Here is an 11124-nt window from a genome sequence, read left to right as displayed (position 1 = left end):
AAAATAATTGTAAGCTGGTCTTGTTCAGTGAATCAGTTTATCATGTACACTCAAAAAATATTTAAGATTGTTTGCTTATAAATACATAAACCTGGTTGTTCTATATTTAAAACACATTGGGTTTATTAGTACTATTAAATAAATCACATTATTACTTATTATACTCATTATTATTACTTGAGCTTGTTTTATTTATTCATTTCACAGGTAGTTATACATCCTTAGTCCTTAAATTAAATTCATTATGAACGTGGACTTAATATCATTGTTTTATTGTATGGCCTTGCTGCCCTGGCTTTTGGCCTTTGTGCCCTCAAAAAGGAAAGGCCAAGTGGCCTTGCCCCTAAAATGACGAAATTCCAGGCCTGCGTAGGACCACTGCCTTTTAAAACGACCATTTATTTATTACGGAAAATATCAATATATATCTTCCAGGTAAAGATATCGAGATATTGATTTTGTTCAATATCGCCCACCCTTATGTGGTATGTAAAACAAGTGAAACCAAAATTTAGATGATGTTTTCATCTTTGAAGGTAGAGTGCAACAACTACACAACCCTAGCCCCCACTAATCTGTATTAGATGTTAGCAAAATAAAACAAAATCATTCCAACAAGATGACAACAACGAAAAAAAATAATCTAATAATTTCATTGTGGGTCTTATTTTAACACAAAGCTGGGTAGATCAATAATATTAGTCCTGAGGACAGTTCAGTGTCAGCAGCAGTATTGCAAACAAAAACACAACTAAAATAGAGTACAAAGACAAATACGGGTGATTGGAGTATACCGTTTATGTGTTTGAGCATGTCGACACCATATTTTGGTTACAGAAACCGGGATAAGACCTTATCCTGTTTATGAGAAACCCGAATATGTAAGGTGGAGTGACACCATCGAGTCGATCTTACGTTTAAAATATAGTTGTTATTAGCGGTGATGTATGGTAGTTAGGATGGACCCTAGTGTAAGATCTTGAATTAAATATCTTATAGTGTATTTGTGGTTTTATAGTTTATGTAAACATATGATTTTATTGTAAAATAGAATGCCACTGACTCCATGATGGAGATGGGTTTGTCTTTACATGTTGGCCCCACTTTTTCAATTTAACATGAGTTTTCCTTTGAACATGGATGTATTTCTAAGGTGGCAATCTGCATGAGTTACAAGAGGCTTTTCGCTGGCCAACATTCTGTTGGGGGGCCTGCTTTCTCTACCACCCCCCTCCAAGCACATTGCCTGCACTGTCTGTATTTATACCCCTGCTCATTAGGTTTATTACAAAAAAGAATTTTAATGCAGTTTGTGTTTTTGTAACAATTAGTTGGGAACAGAAACCGACCGTGCTTTTTGGCTGCTCGCAGCGCCTGTACCTTAATAGTACGACTAGACGCGCACTAGAATCGTATCGCCGGCTGGAGTGACCGTGTTTTGCAAACGACATCTCGGCGGAGCACGGTGGTTTCGAGGTGACGCCAGGATCGACGGATGACAAACGATGAGATTGGACAATCTGCATTTAAGAGATGGGAACTTCGGGAATGGTGGACTTCAACCGATTTCCGGGTCACGTGGTGGATAACATTATCAGCGAACTGGGCCCAGTATTTCAAAGTGATCTGATAGGATTATCCTGGCCGGATTGGATTAAATCCTCATCTGATGTGAAAACTGGGTAGTTCAATACAGATCAAGAGGATCCTGATCCTGGGGATCAGGATTCAGATCTGGTAATCCAATCCTCCCTTTAATCCAGATAAATGCTGCATTTGGGTATTTCAAAAGTTAAGGCAGAGATCTGGATCAATTTGATACCAAATTTCAGGATTATTTGGATCCCACCTCAGAGGTGGATTTGACAAAGCCTCAGCTCCACTTCTCATAGATATTGTTACTCAAGATGTTCATTACACTTAATCTAAATTAGTGTTTTAGTTGTAAGTAATTTCAAGCATAGAAAAATATTGTGGCCATACTTCCTGAAACTGCTGTAAATAAGACTAACACATACAGACCTATTTCTCAACATCTAGTTTCACCTAACATTGTAACTTGTTTGTACCAAAACATCCAACACATTTGTGGCCAGACAAACGCAAGGAAATGCAATGCAAAGCAAATTTATTTGTATAGCACATTCTTTTCTTTACACAGAGTGCAAGAAACAACACAGGGATTAACATAATAAGCACATGGCAATTCAAACAAAATATTAAAAAAGCAATTAGAAACAAAATGTAAATCACAATAGTGTCACAGAATGTAAAGACTGCTCACAGGTCTGAGGTGAGCTTCTTTTCCAGAAGTTTTATCTTCAATTCTGTCTCTCTCTACTGAAGCAGCGTCAGCTTGAGCTGCTCGTCAGCCAGTTCAATTTGTCTCACCGCCCTCTCAGTCTCCATTCTCTGTCAGGAATCCACAATAGTCACAGAAATTGTTTAAGTACAGAAACGCATATCACCAGCATTACTGTAGCGTACCCAAACTCAGTCCTCTGACACTGAATGAACCGCACAATTCATACTAGTAACGTTACTATGTATTTTTCCTATACAGTCTGCTCTGAGACATATGTAAAAAAAAAAAGTCCGCTGTGTTGGCAATAACATAACGCCATAAAGAGTTCATGTATGACGTACTTCAGATTAAATCCCTTTTAAATTAAACCATAGACCGTAAAATACATCCACAAAGCCAGCTACCTCGCTAGCCTGCTAGCTACTTAACACGCAAGTCAATGGAGCCGCGTTAGCTACCGTTAGCATGACCTCGGCTCAATTAGAGATCGGTACGCCCACGTTTTAAGTAGGTGACAATTCAAATAGCTGGCTCACATGAGATGGTGGGTGGCCTTCGTATGGTCTTAAAAACGCTACACATTAGATAACGGTAAACCTACATTTTGATGTGAAAGCTGTGCTACCAACTGCTCATTTCGTGAAGTAACTTAGTCCGCCATGTTTCATATCCGGGGCGGAGTCGTGAGATTTGGAAATCCGTATCCGGTCAGATTGGGATCAAAGTGATCCACCCTGCCAATGTTTTGAAATACCCAGATAAAGTCAGCAGGATCACCTTGATCCCTGACTGAGAAAAGGAGGATTTCATTATCCGGATTATTCTGATCAAGATTACAAGTTTTGAAATACTGGGCCCTGCTGGGGATCACGCTCAGCCTGAACTGACCGTAGTTATAACAATACACGCGCACTACAATCTAACTGAGGCTGGCCTTGGTTCGGAAGCGGCGGCTCACATGTCTGCAGTGGTGCTGTCTCCCTTGCGCTCCACAGCCGTGCAGGTGCTGAGTCTGACCGGCACACCGAGCCTAACGGGTCTGTGAGGTGAGTAACGGCTCACCGGAGCCACTGCAACATCGCCTGTTTTTCGTTGTTTGTGGGTTTGTTAAAAACTGTGAGAAGATCCGTGTGACATTCCCTCTTGGTTGTCGGTGTGCTTATGATGTAGGCCTGGTAATCCGATCGGAGGTGGGTGATTGATTATTGTTTCATATTTGCTTTGTTTATGGATTAATATGAGCAGAATGGAGATGTAGCCTGCTGCCACTTTCATTGTTATGCGTGTAATGATGACTGGTCCGGGTTACACAGATGTAGTCTACCGTCACACTGACTGTAACACCATGTACTGTACTGACAGAGGTCTGTGGATAGAAAGGCTCCTGAGCGGCTCGGATGGAGCAGGTTGGAGACAGGTGATCCAGATCAACCTGTGAGCACATTCACTGGTGAAGATCCTGAATGCGTCGGCGGTTGCTTGTAGCAGGGCCGGACTGGGAGAAATTTTCTGGCTGGGAGTCACACATTTAACCAGGCCACCCAGCCCACACACGCACGTTCACGCACACACATACACGCACGCGCACGCGCACACACAGTAGCACATGTTGGCTGTGGCAAAACAAATATGCACCGCAATATAGGCATAATAGTCACTGCAACATTCACTTCAATGCCAAGGGACACTCTGTATGAATCCAATAGTCACAGCATTATTCCATTTCACATATGGGTATTCACCATATAACTATTCACCAGCAGTCTAGTCCAGTGCTTTTCTCTCCCCTACACGCCACTGAAACTTTTCACCAAAATGTGCCCCTCAATACAACAGTCACAACATGACTCCTGAAATAATGCTATGGTATTATGCTCAAGTGAAAAACATGATTGTATTGTTTTGTCAGCAAACCATTTATATGCCAGCTTATATAGAGTGTGCCAGGGCTGACATCAAAACCCGGAAGTTTAGCATCGCGCTGGTTCCCGGAAGAGAAAGTGAATGTGATTTTTGCATTGCGTTTTGGATTATGTCAGAAAATAAGCTCTGTGGCTAACACAAGTTTTGTTCAGCGAGATAATCTTCACATATGAACACCTTTCATACTGCATTTGAAGCTTAAATGCGATCGCCAGAAGTAAAAAGCTAACGTTAGGCTTTAACGGACTACATGACTACTCCACGGTCGCATGACTCTTGACGTCACCGCCACTAAGCTTTCAACTGATTTCAGCCGCTTTATTTTAAAAACATTGTATAATGGGGAAATCGGACTGTTTAAGCTAAATAAGAAGCTGTAATGGCGGACTGCCAGCACTCCCGCCTGTTCGGGGGTGATGACGTTTAATGTCCCTGACAGGGTTTGTAGTCATATTGAGCAACTTGTTAGCAACCGCCTTTTTTACGACACGTAAAAGCTTCAAAATTCACAAGTAGGGTATTTACTGACGTGTTTTATGTCGTAGAACAAAACCTGAAATTCGCTTAAGCTTTTGTTAACCACAGACCTTATTTGAGGCATTTTACCAAAATCCCATTCAAAAAACGTATTGACTTTTAGACGAGAAAACCGGAAGTGCTAAAAGCGCTAATGGAGTTCCGAGTTTACTGGCACACTCTATTGCCAGTCAGTATAATATGCCAATACCATATTCAATGCAACAGTGAATAGTAACAATATAGGCCAACAGCAACTTCGACTTATGTGAACTTATTTCAATAACATCAGTCATTGACAAAGTCAAGTCAACTTAGAGACGTATCCTACCTTAGCAGGTCTTCCAACATTTTTCAGGTCATGATCCATCTGTGGAGGTATTGACCCACCAAATATTTTGAAGTAAAATATGAAATAGATTGTCATTACCATGTAAAAGAGGTAAATAATTATCACTCCTCTATGTATATTGGCAAATGGTCAATACAGTATTCCTTTTTTTCAGTCTTCATACATTATCAATTATAATGAACCCCAACCTAAATCCAAGGTTGGAATATACAATAGCTTTTATGTTTGTGCTGGGATATAACAGTAAGGCAACAGACAGCAAAATTCACTTACACTTAATAGAATATAGCTATAGTACCAAGAAGGCTATTATTACAACTACACGAGAGAGCCATTTATGTCAACTGCCAGTGCCTGGTGTTCATGTGTCTGCAACTTGTTACAGGCTGGTGATTGACAATAATAATGAATAAATAGCATTCCTGTAATATAATCCCAAGGAATATGCAAATAACTCAAGATTATGTACCACCAATGACATGCCCTACTGTAGACATTTTTCTGTACCTTCTGCCAATTATTGCCCTGCACTGGCCTCTACTTCTGAAGAATCAGCAGGACTGGTACCAACACCACCTCCACCTTTACATAGCAAACATAGAATTATAGTTGTTTTGCATACACTATAGTTTATACTTTATACAGTATAAGAGTGAATTCCTTACTTGATGTGCCCTTGTATTCATATAGGATAATCCCATTTGTTGCACAAATAAATCATCTCAAAGGTAGTGAAAATGTAGCTAGTAGGTCAGTGATTTTCAAATCTCAATCCTTATTTTAACTTCAAAACTTTTGAATTTCACGGGCCTACATTTCTACACTGTAATTGTAAAATCCAATCCTCAGTGTTAATTTAACTCTCTCTGAGAACGTACAAATGGAATCTTACCAAATGTACTATAGGGTCCATTTATCAATCATTTATCTGGCCTCAAGGACCCCTAGGGGTCCCCGGACCTCATGCTAAGAAGAACCAGTGTTTTTTAGGTAACTTACTTGCAGAAGCATCGTGTGTTTTTGTCTCAGCACCAGCGGGCTCTGACACAGACATACGTGATGCAACTTGACAAAACCCCTCCTCACCATGCTGGCTGTGTTTACAACGTAGGACTGTTGGGGCGGGTGTAAATCGAAACAAACCAATCAGGTCTTGTCTTTTCCCAACTGACAAGTGGCTCAACCTCCCTTGCCTCGCATCACTGCGCCGCTGTGATTGCATTGGTCTGGCCTGCCTGTTGGGAAAAAAATGACAAGCAGGCCAATCACAAGCCAGCGTTTCGGCAATAGTCCCGGTTTTCTGTATGTGCAGTCCGGTGCCTGCTCTACAGCCTGCAGGCCATTTAGCAGGCCAGGCCAGTCCACTGGGAAAACTTCTGGTTCTCCCGATTCACAGTCCGGCCCTGGCTTGTAGTGACGACAGATGACGAAGCGTTGCTGTATTCTTAAATGCATCTGTATAAATTTAATTACATGTCCAATATAGGCTACCCATCTGGTTCTTTTTCATCTCATCCGTGTGTGTGAGTGAAATGGTGTTGTGTGCAGGATTCACCAGACACACACTGAATGTGGAAGACAGAGAAAAGACCAGCAGCATGTGGGTATCATAGAAAAAGAGCAATGTGTCCAAGCCCCATTGCTGTTGAGGCAGACCTGTTGTTGAGCAGCCTGTAGGACTTACTGTTCTAACTTGAGACAACATGCACAATCACTGATTCACAGTGGGTGGGTACCAGTGATGTTCTAGGTGGTTTTAATCACCGGCTGCTGCACAGCCTTCCTGCTCTGGGCCATGTACATCCCAGGCCTGTTTATAATGTTCACAGTCATGGTGCTTTCTATTGCTGCTATCTATTGACAAGTACTTGGCAGGGAAATTTTGCTTTCTTAAGTTTCCTTAGGAAATACAGGCGTTTATTAACCAGGGTGGAAATGTGAGATGGCCATATCAGCCTCTAAGTGATACTGATTCCCAGGAACATAAAAGGGTTCCCCTACTCCACCTCTGCATCGGTTTCTTCCACATTCAAAGTGTGGCTGGTGAATACTGCTGGTGGCCCAATTTCACTCACATAGCTGATTTTATTATGTAATTCATATTGCAGTGGTAGATGGGACACGCACATACATTTAGTCTAATCTGTAGACTCTGTGCAAACACAGAGAGAGAATATAAATACAATTGAATTGAATTGAATTGAATTGAATCCTGAGGGGAACATGAATGTGTGTGAACCATGGCATCACAATCCATCCAACAGTTGTTAAAATATTTCAGTGTGGTATCCAAAACCAGAAAAAGGCTCCAACATCCAGGCTGATGTTATCAAAGACTCCTCTGAGAGTGCTTGACCACTGAGAGAAACACACAGTCATTACAACCCACGAACACTTAGTGAGTGGGTTTTTGGCAGGATGAAAAGACCAACAAAAATGGATGATATGTCGTATAATATTTGAATAATATTGTGGTGATATCAAAGACCAGTGCTTGATAACATTAATAATCTTTTTGTAACTTAGTTAAATTAATGTTATAGACAGGTTAACTTCAGACTTGACGTTACATATTTTTTCTTTTAGCTAATAAAACAAGACAGTGGGGAAAAAGTAACCCAAGAGTGTGTCTCATATCGCATACTTCTGTTAGTACACTTCAGTGTAGTACACTATGTACACTATATAGTGGCTTCCTATGTCACTATCTGCGCACACTGGTCTGAAGGGCTTGTACGTGTGCCAGTGTAGGCCCACAGGTGCTGGTGTAAGTGCAGAAACACAGCAAAAATGTCCAAACATTTGCTCTTCTTTGTGCTGATTTATTATGTACAGCCGAGGCAAAGTATATACTGCTTTACCCAATAATAACACGTTTCAATAATGACTTACAAGGATACTCTGACCTGCGGCGTTACATGCCATGGCACGGTCAAAAACCGTATGGTTTCCCCAGCGTGCGCACCTGCGCTGATTAACCCACCTGACTATATAGACAGCAAACCACAAGCCTGAACAGATACTACCACCTACTGGCGCAAATGTGCACAACACCCACAAGCAAAAAGAAAATGAACAACCTGGCTCCTACACACCGGCCCCTAATTGTTAATGGTGTGCAAGCATAACAATTCAAACAAACAAACAAAAGGAGCCAAATGTTCTTCTTGAGTGGTAGTTGTACATGTAACATACCAAATCAGTGCATAAACACCAATTAAACATCACAGGCTGCCATCAGCAGGCAAAGCTTAGTTACAGGTCTTTCCATAATATTGCATTTTGTTTTGAGACGGACAGATCGCATAAAACTATTCTTGTCAGGAAAGGTTTCCAGCACTTTACCGAGCAGCCAAGAGCCTCGAGGAGCTGTTGAGTCCTCCACTAAGACAATGTCCCCAGCAACAAGACTTCTTCTCTCTTGGTTCCATTTCTGCCTCTCCTGAAGCAATGGAAGATACTCTTGCACCCATCGTTTCCAGAACAGATCCGAAAGATATTGGACCTGTCTCCACCGTCGCTTGACATTCAGATGTTGCTTCACAAACAATCCAGGTGGTACAGCAGGTTTGCCCTTCAGGAGGAGAATGTGATTGGGTGTAAGAGGTTCAAGGTCGTTCGGATCCTCAGATAACTTAGTGATGGGCCGATCATTTAGTATGGCCTCAGCTTCACAAAGAACTGTATGCAGTCCATCATCATCCAGTGTTTGTAGACGCAGAACAGAATTAAGCACCTTTCTGATCATCCGAATAACACGCTCCCAAACACCACCATAATGGGATGCTGCTGGTGTATTGAAACTCCACTTGATTCCATGTTGAAGCAGTGCTCCCTGTGTCTTGCTGTGATTCAACTTTGCAAGAGCCTCACGCGATTCTCTCTCGGATCCAACAAAATTAGTGCCATTGTCAGACAGCATATGAGTAACTTGGCCTCTTCTGCTCATAAATCGCCTCAAAGCATTAATGCATGCATCAGTGTCTAATGAGGTTGCCATCTCCAAGTGAACTGCTCTGCTTGACAAACAGGTAAAAATCACTCCATAGCGTTTACACGTGCTTCTCCGTCTTTTCACCTCAATAGGTCCAAAGTAGTCGACTCCAACACTTGTAAATGGAGGGAGATCAGGCAGAGCCCTCTCTAGTGGCAGGTCTGCCATTTTTTGTTCACCTGGTCTTACAGTGAAGCGTCTGCAAGTGCAACAGTCAGATATCACTTTCCTTATTGCTGAATTAGCCCCTGTGATCCAATATTTTTTCCTCAGTGTGGACAATGTGTGGTTTCTTCCACTGTGGCCCAGCTGATGGTGGATGTGTCTTAAGATGAGAGTTGCAACATGTTGATCATTAGAAAGGATGAGTGGATGCTTACTCTCCTCTGGCAGCGCTGCTCTACTCAGCCGTCCTCCAACTCAGCAGGCCATCTTCCAAGCGTGGATCCAGTTTGTACACCGAACTTTTCTTTCTGACTGATGACTTTCCAGACACGAGTGTGTCAATTTCCTCCTTAAACCGCTGCTGTTGAGCATACTTAATGATGGAAACCTCTGTCTTCAGTAGGTCGTCTGAAGAAACACTCTGCACCCCAAGTGTCTTTCTGACCCTCTTCATCTCCAACTGCACGTGTGTGGATTGATTGTTTGGGTCAGAAGTCAGCTCCTTTCTTACTTGGCGCAACTTTAACAGAGCTCTCTTCACCTTGAGGAACCATGCAACTGAGACCTTAAGCCTCTGCCAGCTTGAAAAATAAGTGAGTAGTTGGTCAGTAGCACTGGGTGAGTCTTTCACAATTACTGCACTCACAATGAAGTCTCTTTTCACTTCTGGGTCATCCAATGAAATGGCCATCTCCACGACACATTCTGGCCAATGCTCCTCTGACTTCCATAGGAAGTTGGGCCCTTCCACCCAACTGCTGCCAGTCAGCAGTGCGTCAACCTTCATACCTCTGGATGCATCGTCAGCTGGATTCATTTTAGAACTGACATATCTCCACTGTGACACATTGGTGGCATCCCTGATAGTTGAAACTCTGTTTCCCACAAAGGTATGAAATCGTTTGTCCTCATTTTTTATATATTTCAGGACGGAGGTGCTGTCTGTCCAGAAGACTGAATCTTCCAACTGTAGCTGCAGCTCTGCTCTCAACATCCTGTCCACTCGAACAGCAAGAACTGCCGCTGTAAGCTCCAAAAGTGGAATAGTGACCTGCTTTAATGGTGTCACTCTTGCTTTGCCGAGCAGGAAGGCGACATGAACATCATGCTGACAGTTCTCCATCCTCACATAACTGACAACACCATATCCGCATTCACTTGCATCGGAAAAGTGATGCATACGAGCATGTACAAGCAGTCCAAAATGCTTTGGCTTAATGCACCTCCCGATCTTAAACTCTGCAAGCTTGACAAGCTCCTCCAGCCACTTTGTCCAGTGTTGCTGTATGTCACTTGGTAAATTGTCATTCCACCCAAAGCTTCTCCTGCATAGCTCCTGCAGCAACACTTTGCCTGGTAGAGTGATTGGTGCAATGAACCCCAAAAGGTCATAAACTGAACTGAGCAGAGAAAGCATGCCACGTCGAGTGTGAGGTTTTCCTTTCACCATCATCTTAAACTGGAAGGCGTCACTCTTGATGCACCACTGCAAACCCAGGGCTCTTTCCAAGGGAAGACTGTCTCTGTCTAGATCTAGTTCCTTTAAGTCCTTGGCTCTATGCTCCTCTGCGACAGTCTGCAGCACCATACGGCTATTACTGACCCACTTTGTCAGATGAAAGCCTCCTCGTAGACAAAGAGCTGTAAGATCTTTAATCAGCTGCACAGCTTCCTCTTCAGATGATGTGCTCTTTAAACAATCATCCACATAAAAGCTTTGCTTCACTGTGTTGGTGACATCAGCAGGGAAGAAGGCCTGTCCATCCTCGGCTGTTTTCCTGAGTGCATAGCAAGCACAGCTTGGGGATGAAACAGCTCCAAACAAATAACAGTCATCCTATACTCTTGTCACCTCTTGATTCATGTCAC

The 11124-nt window shown here is 42.5% G+C and overlaps 1 protein-coding gene across 1 annotated transcript; it reads right to left on the bottom strand.

The window, feature by feature from the left end:
• Nucleotides 1-9490: 9490 nt before the first annotated feature.
• Nucleotides 9491-10843, bottom strand: LOC126391641 (uncharacterized). Its single transcript, XM_050046528.1, has one exon. The coding sequence runs from the start codon at nucleotides 10841-10843 to the stop codon at nucleotides 9491-9493; it is 1353 nt and encodes a 450-aa protein (XP_049902485.1).
• Nucleotides 10844-11124: the final 281 nt, after the last annotated feature.

This window comes from Epinephelus moara, chromosome 6, assembly GCF_006386435.1.
Source record: "Epinephelus moara isolate mb chromosome 6, YSFRI_EMoa_1.0, whole genome shotgun sequence".
Lineage (NCBI taxonomy): Eukaryota > Metazoa > Chordata > Actinopteri > Perciformes > Serranidae > Epinephelus > Epinephelus moara.
Note: the sequence above shows the minus strand (reverse complement) of the source record. Positions and strands in the feature narration are given on the sequence as shown.